Raw genomic sequence first — 16,061 nt, forward strand, 5'->3', positions numbered from 1 at the left:
AGCAGACAGACAGGGCCACAGCAGACAGACAGGTCACAGCAGACAGACAGGTCACAGCAGACAGACAGGGCCACAGCAGACAGACAGGTCACAACAGACAGACAGGGTCACAGCAAACAGACAGGGTCACAGCAGAAAGACAGTTGCCATGGGAGGCAGTGTAAATGTTATCTATTGGACGATGAGTTGCCATGGGAGGCAGTGTAAATGTTATCTATTGGATGATGAGTTGCCACGGGAGGCAGTGTAAATGTTATCTATTGGATGTGCTACCCAGAGCGTGTACACCTTTACCGTTCTGGGAATATCCTCCTAATATTGAGTTGCCTTTTTGCCCTCAGAACAGCCTCAATTCGTCGGGACATGGACTTTACAAGTTGTTGAAAGTGTTCAACAAGGATGCTGGCCCACTCCCGCTGTTGTGTTAAGTTGGCTGGATGTCCTTTGGATGGTGGACCATTCTTGATACGGAAACTGTTGAGGGTGAAAAGTCCAGCAGCGTTGCAGTTGTTGACTCAAACCTCTTATAACCCCCGTGGATTCTGTCTCATAGGTAGACAATAGACATGTACACTACTGTTCAAAAGTTTGGGGTCACTTAGAAATGTCCTTGTTTTCGAGAGAAAATCACTTTTTTTTGTCCATTAAAATAAAAAATAAAAAATTATCAGAAATATAGTGTAGACATTGTTAATGTTCTATATTACTATTGTAGCTGGAAATGGCTTATTTTTAATGGAATATCTACGTAGGCGTACAGAGGCCCATTATCAGCAACCATCACTCCTGTGTTCCAATGGCATGTCGCTTATGGCACAAACCCACCGTCACTGGACCAGACAGGACTGACAAAAAGTGCTCTTCACTGACGAGTCGCGGTTTTGTCTCACCAGGGGTGATGGTCGGATTCGTGTTTATCGTCGAAGAAATTAGTGTTACACCGAGGCCTGTACTCTGGAGCAGGATCGATATAGAGGTGAAGGGTCCGTCATGGTCTGGGGCGATGTGTCACAGCATCATCGGACTGAGCTTGTTGTCATTGCAGGCAATCTCAACGCTGTGCGTTACAGGGAAGACATCCTCCTCCCTCATGTGGTACCCTTCCTGCAGGCTCATCCTGACATGACCCTCCAGCATGACAATGCCACCAGCCATACTGCTTCTTCTGTGCGTGATTTCCTGCAAGACAGGAATGTCAGTGTTCTGCCATGGCCAGCGAAGAGCCTGGATCTCAATCCCAATGAGCACCTCTGGGACCTGTTGGATCGGATGGTGAGGGCTAGGGCCATTCCCCCCAGAAATGTCCAGGAACTTGCAGGTGCCTTGGTGGAAGAGTGGGGTAACATCTCAGAGCAAGAACTGGCAAATCTGGTGCAGTCCATGAGGAGGAGATGCACTGCAGTACTTAATGCAGCTGGTGGCCACACCAGATACTGACTGTTACTTTTGATTTTGACCCCCCTTTGTTCAGGGACACATTATTCCATTTCTGTAGTCACATGTCTGTTGAACTTGTTCAGTTTATTTCTCAGTTGTTGAATCTTGTTATGTTTATACAAACATCTACACATGTTAAAGTTTGCTGAAAATAAACGGCAGTTGACTGTGAGAGAACATTTCTTTTTTTGCTGAGTTTATGACTTGGAAGAGCAGGTGTTCCTATTGTTTTGTACACTCAGTGTAGTTACCAATGTCTATCATTAGGCGTGTTGATATATGACCCAAAACATGCACAGTGATGTGCAGCCAGTCAGGTGTCCCCTTGTGAATCCTTTTGATACAGTCAATCGTCATGCATTAAACTAATTAGTAAATGTCAATGCTAACATTTTAAGTCATGTTAAATCAATCCATTCCAGGTAAGCTGTAGACAGATGTTAGCAAGGACATTGAACTCGTTGATAGGAGTTATGGCCATCAGATTAGTTTTGTGTAGCAGGTAGCAACGCTAGCTAGCAATGCACACACACACACACACACACACACACACACCCATGCACACACACACACACACATTGAAAACTGCTGGCCCACAGTTTTTCACACTCTCACTATTCCTGTTTTCCAACGCATGTTTATTATCCCATGTCTCCATGGGGTACCACCTGTTTCCTTAGCCAATCAGAGTGAGGGCCAACTGCAAATAGAACTCCATTCACAAAATGAGAATCACCTCCGCAGTGTGTGCTCCATTCATAGGATGGTCCCAGGAAGGAACCTAGAGATTGCTTCCAGATGACCCTGTAGATAACGACAGATATTCAGCATGCAGGAAGACTGGAGGGCTCTCTTGTCTCTGACTCTTTGTCTCCTCTGTTGTTCTCTCAGTCTGACACTCTATTTTGGTCTCCTTGTAATCAATTCAATCCAATTCGTTCAAGTTTTATAGGCAGGAAGTACATGTGTTGATTTTACCATAGCAGAACAGTTTTAAACTATTATACAGTAGATGAAAGGACGATCTTTTTCTCTATTGTTCTCTACCCCCCACCTCTCTCTCTCTCTCGGTCTCACTAAGTCCATGTGTCCTTTAGATGATGTGCTTTGACATTGAAAATAAAATAATAACATGCTGGACACAGTCATGCTGTAGGAATTTCACATAGTTTTGTCCCATAGAGTAAATTACATCCAGGTTTACCCCACTCATACTACTGTATTAACTCCAGCCTTTTACTGTGGGGACATCAGCCAATCCCCTTTACTGTGGGGACATCAGTCAATCCCTTTACTGTGGGGACATCAGTCAATCCCTTTACTGTGGGGACATCAGCCAATCCCCTTTACTGTGGGGACATCAGCCAATCCCTTTACTGTGGGGACATCAGTCAATCCCTTTACTGTGGGGACATCAGCCAATCCCTTTACTGTGGGGACATCAGTCAATCCCTTTACTGTGGGGACATCAGTTAATCCCCTTTACTGTGGGGACATCAGTCAATCCCTTTACTGTGGGGACATCAGCCAATCCCTTTACTGTGGGGACATCAGCCAATCCCCTTTACTGTGGGGACATCAGTCAATCCCTTTACTGTGGGGACATCAGTCAATCCCTTTACTGTGGGGACATCAGTTAATCCCCTTTACTGTGAGGACATCAGTCAATCCCTTTACTGTGGGGACATCAGTCAATCCCTTTACTGTGGGGACATCAGCCAATCCCCTTTACTGTGGGGACATCAGTCAATCCCTTTACTGTGGGGACATCAGTCAATCCCTTTACTGTGGGGACATCAGTTAATCCCCTTTACTGTGGGGACATCAGTCAATCCCTTTACTGTGGGGACATCAGTCAATCCCTTTACTGTGGGGACATCAGTCAATCCCTTTACTGTGGGGACATCAGTCAATCCCTTTACTGTGGGGATATCAGTCAATCCCTTTACTGTGGGGATATCAGTCAATCCCTTTACTGTGGGGACATCAGTCAATCCCTTTACTGTGGGGACATCAGTCAATCCCCTTTACTGTGGGGACATCAGTCAATCCCTTTACTGTGGGGACATCAGTCAATCCCTTTACTGTGGGGACATCAGCCAATCCCTTTACTGTGGGGACATCAGTCAATCCCTTTACTGTGGGGACATCAGCCAATCCCTTTACTGTGGGGACATCAGTCAATCCCCTTTACTGTGGGGACATCAGTCAATCCCTTTACTGTGGGGACATCAGTCAATCCCTTTACTGTGGGGACATCAGCCAATCCCTTTACTGTGGGGACATCAGTCAATCCCCTTTACTGTGGGGACATCAGCCAATCCCCTTTACTGTGGGGACATCAGCCAATCCCTTTACTGTGGGGATATCAGCCAATCCCTTTACTGTGGGGACATCAGTCAATCCCTTTACTGTGGGGACATCAGTCAATCCCCTTTACTGTGGGGACATCAGCCAATCCCCTTTACTGTGGGGACATCAGTCAATCCCCTTTACTGTGGGGACATCAGTCAATCCCTTTACTGTGGGGACATCAGTCAATCCCTTTACTGTGGGGACATCAGTCAATCCCTTTACTGTGGGGACATCAGTCAATCCCTTTACTGTGGGGACATCAGTCAATCCCTTTACTGTGGGGACATCAGCCATGAACATCATGAAATTAATATTGACAACAAATGGTGAGACTTGAATCCGTTGTCACGTACACCCTGTCTGTCCGTGTCGTCCCCCTCTAGGTAACCACATGCTCCTACGCGTGCTGCCGTCCGTCTACCCCAAACAGCCCCATACCATCCATCGTCACCTAGGCAACCTGACGGCCATGATGTCACAGCTCGATTCACCGGAGCAACAACACCTGCTGAGGCTGATCCGGATGGTCGCCGAGCAACAGCCACTGGTGTGTGTGTGTTTATGTGTGTGTGTTCACGTACCCGTGTGCCTGTATGAGCATGTGTGTGATGGACTCCGTTCAAAGAACACATTAGTCATGAGAAAGTCCAGAATTCCTACATGTGGGAATGCTGTGCTGCGCTCCAGAGAGCGTGGTCCAGCATGAGGATATTAAGGGGAGAGTAATGGGAGAGGGGAAAGTATGTATGTACATGCTAGATGGATGCTCTCACCCGCATTAAGAGAGAACAAGCTGAGTCATCAGAAACCACGTGCTGAGGGGAATAGTGGGATGTGTCTGGTGAAAAAGAGAGCAGTCATAAAGAAGTGAAAGACCACATTTAGAACACAGTAGGAATCACACACTCTCATATACGTGCTCATTATGAGTGTGTAGAGAATGCATCTGTCATCAGTAATGTCAAATATTTGGACATTTCCTGTCTCTCTCACGCTCATGATGCAAGAGTCCCAACTGATGATCAGATTTATTTATCAGGGAAACTCTAATAAGTCATTCAGCTCATCTCCGGTTTGGAGGAAAGAGAGAGAGAGACCACTGCGACTGACCCAAAACTAAGGAAAGCTTTGACAATGTACAGACTCAGTGCGCATAGCCTTGCTATTGAGAAAGGCCGCCGTAGGCAAAGAAAAGACAGACTATGTGCTCACTGCCCACAAAATGAGGTGGAAACTGAGCCACACTTCCTAACCTCCTGCCGGACCCACAAAGAATTTGAAAACAAATACAATTTTGATAAACTCCCTTATCTATGGGTTGAAAAAACACATTGTGCCATCACAGCGGTTGCCACAAGAAAAGGGTAACGAGTGAAGAACAAACACTATTGCAAATGCAACCTATATTTATGTTTATTTATTTTCCCTTTTGCACATCATATCAAATCAAATCTAACTTTATCTGTCACATGTTTAGACCTTACCATGAAATGCTTACTTACAAGCCCTGAACCAACAGTGTAGTTCAAGAAGGAGTTAAGAAAATATTTACCAAATAAACTAAAGTTTAAAAAAAATGATAAAAGGTAACACAATAAAATAACAATAACGATGCTTTATACATGAGGTACCGGTATCAATGTGCGGGTGTACAGGTTAGTCGAGGTAATTTGTACATGGAGGTAGGGTGAAGTGACTGCACATCGTTAGAACAATGTATAGACATAATATGACATTTGAAATGTCCCTATTATTTAGGAAATTGTGTGAGTGTAAATTGAATTGAGAGAGAGAGAGACAGAGAGCAAGGGAGACCAAGAGAGAGAGACAGAGACAGTGAGAGAGAAAGAGAAAGAGAGTGAGAGAAACAGAGAGAGAGCGAGAGAGACAGAGAGAGGGAAGAGAGAGAAAGAAAGAGAGAGGGGGGAGAGAGAAAGAAAGAGAGAGGGGGAGAGAGAGAGAAAGGGGGGAGTAAGAGATAGAGAATGTGAAAGAAAGACCACAAGAAACAAAAAGTGAGATAAAATCAACAACAAAGGCGACAACATTAAGACCAAGAACAAGCACATCCTACGGTGGGAGGGAGACAAGAGGCCTGGGCTGGTCTGGTCTGGCTAGGACAGATAATGAGGCAAATGGGATTTAGTTTACCCAGTAAGTCCCACAGCAAGGCTACACTATTCAGTACCCCATAGATCACGCGTCTGACCCGCTGACCCATTACAGGGAAAGACATCACATTTCTCCCTGATTGATTGACCAGCACGGCCAGGGGTCAGCCAAGGCGACAGAGGTTGTGTAAGGTTCATAACTCTAACATGTCAACTGACTGACTGGTTTGTGCATGTATGCATGTGTGTGTGTTTCCATGTCTTTGATCGTCTCTCTCTATGGGAACGTGTCATTGATCGTCTGCCTACATTGGAGCATATGTCTTTGATCTTCTGTCTCCATGGGAGACTATGTCATTGATCGTCTGTCTCCATGGGAGCATATGTCTTTGATCATCTGTCTCCATGGGAGACTATGTCATTGAATGTCTGTCTCCATGGGAGCATATGTCTTTGATCGTCTGTCTCCATGGGAACGTATGTCATTGATCTTCTGTCTCCATGGGAATGTATGTCTTTGATCTTCTGTCTCCATGTGAACGTATGTCATTGATCTTCTGTCTCCATTGGAGCGTATGTCTTTGATCATCTGTCTCCATGGGAACGTGTCATTGATTGTCTGTCTCCATGGGAACGTATGTCTTTGATTGTCTGTCTCCATGGGAACGTATGTCTTTGATTGTCTGTCTCCATGGGAATGTAGACAGATGACACAACAGTAGTAGGCTTGATTGCCAACAATGATGGGACAGCCTACAGGAAGGAGATGAGGGCTTTGGGAGTGTGGTGCCAGGAACGTAATCTCTCACTCAACGTAGAAAAAAAAGGAGATGATCGTGGACTTCAGGAAACAGCAGAGGGAGCACCCCGCTATCCACATCGACGGGACAGCAGTGGAGAAGGTGGAAAGTTGCAACAGCGCCTATTCAACCTCTGGAGGCTGACGAAATTTGGCTTGGCACCTAAAATCCTCACAAAATTTGACAGATGCACAATTGAGAGCATGTTGTTGGGCTGTATTACCGCTTGGTATGGCAACTGCACCGCCCGCAACCGCAGGGCTCTCCAGAGGGTGGTGCAGTCTGCCCAACGCATCACCGGGGGCAAACTACCTGCCCTCCAGGACACCTACAGCACCCCGATGTCAAAGGAAGGCCAAAAAGATCATCAAGGACAACAACCACCTGAGCCACTGCCTGTTCACCCCACTATCATCCAGAAGGCAAGGTCAGTACAGGTGCATCAAAGCGGAGGACCGAGAGACTGAAAAACAGCTTCTATCTCAATGCCACCAGACTGTTGAATAGTCATCACTAGCACATTAGAGTCTGCTGCCTATATATATAGACTTGAAATCACTGGCTACTTTAATAAATGGAACGCTAGTCACTTTAATAATGTTGAAATCGGAAGTTTACATAAACTTAGGTTGGAGTCATTCAAAATAATTTTTCAACCACTCCACAAATTTCTTGTTAACAAGTCGGCAAGTCGGTTAGGACATCTACTTTGTGCATGACACAAGTAATTTTTCCAACAATTGTTTTCAGACAGATTATTTTACTAATAATTCACTGTATCATAATTCCAGTGGGTCAGAAGTTTACATACACTAAGTTGACTGCCTTTAAACAGCATGGAAAATTCCAGAAAAGTATGTCATGGCTTTAGAAGCTTCTGATAGGCTAGTTGACATCATTTCAGTCAACTGGAGGTGTACATGTGGATGTATTTCAAGGCCTACCTTCAAACTCAGTGCCTCTTTGCTTGACATCATGGGAAAATCAAAATAAATCAACCAAGACCTCAGAAAAAATGTGCAGACCTCCACAAGTCTGCTTCATCCTTGCGAGCAATTTCCAAATGCCTGAACCGTGTTCATCTGTACAAACAATAGTACGCAAGTATAAACACCATGGGACCACGCAGCCGTCACATCGCTCAGGAAGGAGACACATTCTGTCTCCTAGAGATGAACGTACTTTGGTGTGAAAAGTGCAAATCAATCCCAGAACAACAGCAAATGACCTTGTGAAGATGCTGGAGGAAACAGGTACAAAGTATCTATATCCACAGTAAAACGAGTCCTATATCGACATAACCTGAAAGGCAGATAACATAACATGACATAACTCAGCAAGGAAGAAGCCACTGCTCCAAAACCGCCATAAATAAACAGACTTTGCTCTTTATCTATCTATCTATCTATCTATCTATCTATCTATCTATCTATCTATCTATATATATATATATATATCTATATATTCTATCTCTATCTCTCCTAATCTCTACTCTGCTCTCTCTCAATATCTTCCTCTCTCTCAATCTCTCTCTTTCTCCCTCTCTCTCAATCTCTCTCTCGCCAAATATCAACTCTGCTCTCTCTCTCTCTCTCTCGCTCGCTCGCTCTCCTACTCTCAACTCTACTACCATTCTACCAACACTTCTCTGTCTCATCTTCCTTCTCTTTTACTGCATGTATATGGTTCCATATGTTGTGAGATTCTCTCTCTTTTCAGAACAACTGGTTCTGAGAGATTAGGATCAGGACCTGCAATTGTAACAGTAAGCAACTGTAACAAAATGGATGACTGCAGAGTAGCCTTTGTTATGTTGCATGGATTGCTAAGGCATAAGAATATGAAAGTGTAAATTCTTATTTTAAATGTGTGTAGTTGTGTACCTGTCGCTTCATTTGATGTATTATGTCATTTTATGTAGTTCTGTCCTCCAGCTATTATGTCATGTTTTATGTGGACTACAAGAAGAGTAGCTGCAGCTTTGGCTGTAGCAAATGGGGATCCTAATAAATTCTTAATACTCTCATGCCGGCTTCTAGCCTCTTTTCCATCCTTCAACCCAATGCTGATCACTGCTTTTATCCTCTCCCCCTCTCTCTCCCTCCTCTCCCCCCTCTCTCTCCCCCCTCCCTCCTCTCTCTCCCCCCCCCCCCCCCTCTCTCCCCCTCTCTCTCCCCCTCTCTCTCCCCCCCCTCCCTCCCCTCTCTCCCCCTCCCTCTCCCCCCTCTCTCTCCCCCTCTCTCTTCCCCCTTTCTCTCCCCCCCCCCTCTCTCTCCCCCTCCCTCCTCTCTCCCTCCTCTCTCTCCCCCCTCCAGGTTCTGAGCCCCCTGGTGCCCTCCCTGGTTGGTTACCTAGGCGATGCCTCTCTGAACGAGACTCTACTGGGTGCACTGGTGGACGTGTCACAGGCTAGCCCCGCCTCCATGACCCCATTCCTGCCCGCGCTGAGGGTTGTGGGTCAGCAGTACCCAGTCCTGCTAGGACACGTGGTCAAAATACACAGAGCTGTGGGCTTGACCAGTGAGGTGAGGAGACATCAACATTCACCTTTCTTCTACTCTTACTTCTCTCTCTCATTTCTCTCTCTCCGCCTCTTCTCTCATTCCCCCTCTAATTTCTCTCTTTCCTCTTCTCTCTCATTCCCCCTCTAATTTCTCTCTTTCCTCTTCTCTCTCATTCCCCCTCTAATTTCTCTCTTTCCTCTTCTCTCTCATTCTCCCTCTCATTTCTCTCTTTCCTCTTCTATCTCATTCCCCCTCTAATTTCTCTCTTTCCTTTTCTATCTCATTCCCCCTCTCATTTCTCTCTCTCCTCTTCTATCTCATTCCCCCTCTAATTTCTCTCTCTCCGCCTCTTCTCTCATTCCCCCCCTAATTTCTCTCTTTCCTCTTCTATCCCATTCCCCCTCTCATTTCTCTCTCTCCTCTTCTCTCTCATTCCCCCTTTCTCCTGTCATTGTCAACTTTTATTTCCTCTCTTCTATCTCTCCATCAGTGTTGGGCAGTGCAGCAGTGTTGACACAGACGCCGGAACTCACTGAGCCAGAATCACTTAGTCAGCCTGGCTAGGTCTGTCCATACACACACACACACACACACACACACACACACACACACACACACACACACACACACACACACACACACACACACACACACACACACACACTTATCATGAACCGTCAGTCACCTGCCAGAAATAATCAATCAAAACACAGGGACACAGTGAAACAGATCCTTACATTCCTCATTCCCAATCATCATTTTCCTGAGTTTTCATATGAACCTAATCTTACTCATATAAGGTTTAAGGTGACATTCACAATAAACACTCAGTTAACAGGTCCATAGCTGCAGCTCAGATAACAGGCCCATAGCTGCAGCTCAGATAACAGGTCCATATCTGCAGCTCAGATAACAGGTCCATATCTGCAGCTCAGATAACAGGCCCATATCTGCAGCTCAGTTAACAGGTCCATATCTGCAGCTCAGATAACAGGTCCATATCTGCAGCTCAGATAACAGGCCCATAGCTGCAGCTCAGATAACAGGCCCATATCTGCAGCTCAGTTAACAGGCCCATATCTGCATGCCTGTATAGTTACGCTTGGAACCACAGCATAAAATCTGTCACAGCAGTTTATTTAGCTTATTAATCACAGTATGTTCTGGTATCAAGCCATCTCATGTGGGGGTCAACTCTAACACACGTAGGTAACACGCTTAGGTAACCCGCTATATGCCTGTGTGTGTAAGCACTACATGCTTTTCCAGCACCGTAATGTGGTTTCATTCAGTGGATGTGTTTGTTCAGGTGAACATTGTCTTGGGGCCTTCTGAAGGAACACTGAGAGGAGATGATTATTGAATGGGGCCTTCTGAGAGAACACTGAGAGGAGATGATTATTGAATGGGGCCTTCTGAAGGAACACTGAGAGGAGATGATTATTGAATGGGGCTTTCTGAGAGAACACTGAGAGGAGATGATTATTGAATGGGGCCTTCTGAAGGAACACTGAGAGGAGATGATTATTAAATGGGGCTTTCTGAGAGAACACTGAGAGGAGATGATTATTGAATGGGGCCTTCTGAAGGAACACTGAGAGGAGATGATTATTGAATGGGGCTTTCTGAGAGAACACTGAGAGGAGATGACCCTAACCATAACCCTAACCCTTGCCATAACCCAGCAGCATACCACTTGCCTGCAGCATACCACCCTGCATACCACTGCTGGCTTGCTTCTGAAGCTAAGAAGGGTTGGTCCTGGTCAGTTCCTGGATGGGAGACCAGATGCTGCTGGAAGTGGTGTTGGAGGGCCAGTAGGAGGCACTCTTTCCTCTGGTCTAAAAAAAATGTCTCCCAATGCGCCAGGACACTGTCCTGTGTAGGGTGCCATCTTTCGGATGGGACGTTAATCGGGTGTCCTGACTCTCTGAGGTCATCAACGATCCCATGGCACTTATCGTAAGAGTAGGGGTGTTAACCCCGGTGACCTGGCTAAATTCCCAATCTGGCCCTCAAACCATCACGGTCACCTAATAATCCCCAGTTTACAATTGGCTCATTAATCCCCCTGTAACTATTCCCCAGGTCGTTGCTGCAAATGGGAACGTGTTCTCAGTAAAATAACGGATAAAATAAATAAAAACCTAGCCCTAACCATAACCCTTTTTTATTTTACTAGGCAGGTCAGTGACGGCCTATGAACAGTGGGTTAACTGCCTGTTCAAGGGTTCAACCTTGTCAGCTCGGGGATTTGAACTTGCAACCTTCCGGTTACTAGTCCAATGCTCTAACCACTAGGCTACCCTGCCGCCCCAATGATAACCCTAACCCTCGCCATAACCCTAGCCATAACCCTAACCCTAGCCATAACCCTAACCATAACCCTAGCCATAACCCTAACCATAACCCTAACCATAAGCCTATGGTTATGGCTAGGGTTATGGTTAGGGTTATGGTTATGGTTAGGGTTATGATTAGGGTTATGGTTAGGGTTATGGTTATGGCTAGGATTATGGTTAGGGTTAAGGTTATGGCTAGGGTTAGGGTTATGGCTAGGGTTATGGCTAGGGTTATGGCTAGGGTTATGGCTAGGGTTAGGGTTATCGTTGGGGCGGCAGGGTAACCCTAACCCTATAACCATAACCCTAGCCATAACCCTAACCATAACCCTAACCATAACCATAACCCTAGCCATAACCCTAACCATAACCCTAACCATAACCCTAACCCTAGCCATAACCCTAACCATAACCCTAACCATAACCCTAACCATAACCCTAACCCTAGCCATAACCCTAACCATAACCCTAACCATAACCCTAACCCTAGCCATAACCCTAGCCATAACCCTAACCATAACCCTAACCATAACCATAACCCTAACCATAACCCTAACCATAACCCTAACCATAACCCTAGCCATAACCCTAACCATAACCCTAACCATAACCCTAGCCATAACCATAACCATAACCCTAGCCATAACCCTAGCCATAACCCTAACCATAACACTAACCATAACCCTAACCATAACACTAGCCATAACCCTAACCATAACCATAACCCTAGCCATAACCCTAGCCATAACCCTAACCATAACACTAACCCTAGCCATAACCCTAACCATAACCCTAACCATAACCCTAACCATAACCATAACCCTAACCATAACACTAACCCTAGCCATAACCCTAACCATAACCCTAACCATAACACTAACCCTAACCCTAACCATAACCCTAACCATAACACTAACCCTAACACTAACCCTAACCATAACGCTAACCCTAACCATAACCCTAACCATAACCCTAACCATAACCCTAACAATAACCCTAACCATAACACTAACCCTAACCATAACCCTAACCATAACCCTAGCCCTAACCATAACCCTAACCATAACCCTAACCATAACACTAACCATAACACTAACCCTAACCATAACCCTAACCCTAACCATAACCCTAGCCCTAACCATAACCCTAACCATAACACTAACCCTAACCATAACCCTAACCATAACCCTAGCCCTAACCATAACCATAACCCTAACCATAACACTAACCCTAACCATAACCCTAGCCCTAACCATAACCCTAACCATAACCCTAACCATAACACTAACCCTAACCATAACCCTAACCCTAACCATAACCATAACCCTAACCATAACCCTAACCATAACCCTAACCATAACACTAACCCTAACCCTAACCATAGCCCTAACCATAACCCTAACCATAACCCTAACCATAACACTAACCCTAACCATAACCCTAACCATAACACTAACCCTAACCATAACACTAACCCTAACCATAACCCTAGCCATAACACTAACCATAACCCTAGCCATAACCCTAACCATAACCATAACCCTAACCATAACCCTAACCATAACCATAACCCTAACCATAACCCTAGCCATCACCCTAACCATAACCATAACCATAACCCTAGCCATAACCCTAACCATAACCCTAACCATAACCATAACACTAACCCTAACCATAACCCTAACCATAACACTAACCATAACCCTAACCATAACCCTAGCCATAACCATAACCATAACCCTAACCCTAGCCATAACCCTAACCATAACCCTAACCATAACCCTAACCCTAGCCATAACCATAACCATAACCCTAACCATAACCCTAACCCTAGCCATAACCATAACCCTAACCCTAGCCATAACCCTAACCATAACCCTAACCATAACCATAACACTAACCCTAACCATAACCCTAACCATAACCCTAACCATAACCCTAACCATAACCATAACCCTAACCGTTACCATAACCCTAACCATAACCCTAACCATAACCCTAACCATAACACTAACCCTAACCATAACCCTAACCATAACCCTAACCCTAACCCTAACCATAACCCTAACCATAACCCTAGCCATCACCCTAACCATAACCATAACCATAACCCTAGCCATAACCCTAACCATAACCCTAACCATAACCATAACACTAACCCTAACCATAACCCTAACCATAACACTAACCATAACCCTAACCCTAACCCTAACCCTAACCATAACCCTAACCATAACACTAACCCTAACCATAACCCTAACCATAACCCTAACCATAACCCTAACCATAACCCTAACCCTAACACTAACCCTAACCATAACCCTAACCATAACACTAACCCTAACCATAACCCTAACCATAACACTAACCCTAACCATAACCCTAACCATAACCCTAACCATAACCCTAACCCTAACACTAACCCTAACCATAACCCTAACCATAACACTAACCCTAACCATAACCCTAACCATAACACTAACCCTAACCATAACCCTAACCATAACCCTAACCATAACCCTAACCATAACACTAACCCTAACCATAACCCTAACCATAACACTAACCCTAACCCTAACCATAACCCTAACCCTAACCCTAACCATAACCCTAACCATAACCCTAACCATAACCCTAATCTTGGATTATCATACTTTATTGGGGCCCTTAAGGTGCTGGAACAGGAGCCTGTTCTGGATAGCTTCGGCTCAATTTAACCACTGGTCAATAGTGAGTCACACTTCACCTGTGTCACGAACCTCGCCGAGGATGGTGCCTCTTTCTGTTCGGGCGGGGCTCGGCGGTCGTCGTCGCCGGCCTATTAGCTGCCATCGATTCCCTTTCCGTTTGTTTTTGATTATTGGTTAATTGGGTACACCTGTTTTGTATTAGGGTTTGTTTGTAGGTTATTTAAGGGCACTAGGCCCGCTGGGTATTTGTGCGGGCTTGTTTCTTGTTACTCTGTGTTGGATGGTGTTATTTTGTTCTTGTCGTTATTCGCCGGACTATTTCTGTCCTGTTGTTTGGACTGGCAACTTATATACGCCCTGTGTGTTGGCGTGACCGTTTTTGTTGCGCTGGTGAATAAATTTGACAAACGACTGAACCCTGCTCTCTGCGCCTGATTCCACCCACCACTCCTAGTTATCGTAACAACCTCTCCACTGTCATAACTGACTTCTGGTGAGAGTTCTGGTACAAAATGGCCTCACCCAGGTGGAGGTGGGTGTTACACATGTTGAAACATACCTGTTCTGGAGTTTTCCGCTGAGGTCATCCATTCCATTCCTCTCAACGATAAATCCTGAGTGATTGATGGAGAGAGAGACATGTTACCTAGTGATTATATGACTCCCAACACCTTGTGAAGCAGTGTGAGGTATGTTGTATCCTCCTTCCCACCCTCAACAAACTCTCTCCAACCTCCTCTCTCTCTCCTTCCCTCCCTCAACAAACTCTCTCCAGCCTCCTCTCTCTCTCTCTCCTTCCCTCCCTCAATAAACTCTCTCCAGCCTCCTCTCTCTCTCCTTGCCTCACTCAACAAACACTCCAGCCTCCTCTCTCTCTCCTTGCCTCGCTCAACAAACACTCCAGCCTCCTCTCTCTCTCATTTCCTCCCTCAACAAACTCCTTCCTTCCTTCGCTCCCTACCTCCCTACCTCTCTACCTCAACAAACTAGCTCTTGTGTTTCATTATTCATTGGCATGTTCCCCTAGAAGTTATGAAAAGGCAAAACCCCACGGTGACAGGATAAATGGGGATTCACAGCAGTATTCTGCTCTTTCCGGGAGACAGACACATACACACACTTACACACACACATGCAAACACAGACACACACGCTTACACACACACATGCAAACACAGACACACACACATGCAAACACAGACACACACGCACACACACACATGCAAACACAGACACACACTTACACACACACATACACACACTTACACACACACATGCAAACACAGACACACATACATGCAAACACAGACACACACGCACACACACATACACACACTTACACACACACATGCAAACACAGACACACACTTACACACACACATACACACACTTACACACACACATGCAAACACAGACACACACACATGCAAACACAGACACACACACATGCAAACACAGACACACATACACACACTTACACACACACATACACACACAGACACACACGCTTACACACACACATGCAAACACAGACACACACACATGCAAACACAGACACACACTTACACACACACATACACACACTTACACACACACATGCAAACACAGACACACACACATGCAAACACAGACACACACGCACACACACACATGCAAACACAGACACACACTTACACACACACATACACACACAGACACACACGCACACACACACATGCAAACACAGACACACATACACACACTTACACACACACATGCAAACACAGGCACACACTTACACACACACATGCAAACACAGACACACACGCACACACTTACACAC

General features: G+C 45.4%; 1 protein-coding gene across 1 annotated transcript in view; it reads left to right on the top strand.

Annotated features, from left to right (window-relative positions):
• Positions 1-16,061, top strand: part of veph1 (ventricular zone expressed PH domain-containing 1) — a 155,288-nt gene that overhangs the window by 61,192 nt on the left and 78,035 nt on the right. The window contains exons 5-6 of the mRNA XM_064982773.1: positions 4,176-4,339; positions 9,019-9,228. Of these exons, the coding sequence (XP_064838845.1) occupies positions 4,176-4,339; positions 9,019-9,228 (374 nt within the window). The remainder of the gene's footprint in view (positions 1-4,175; positions 4,340-9,018; positions 9,229-16,061) is intronic.

Source organism: Oncorhynchus masou, chromosome 13 (genome assembly GCF_036934945.1).
Source record: "Oncorhynchus masou masou isolate Uvic2021 chromosome 13, UVic_Omas_1.1, whole genome shotgun sequence".
NCBI classification, from domain to species: domain Eukaryota; kingdom Metazoa; phylum Chordata; class Actinopteri; order Salmoniformes; family Salmonidae; genus Oncorhynchus; species Oncorhynchus masou.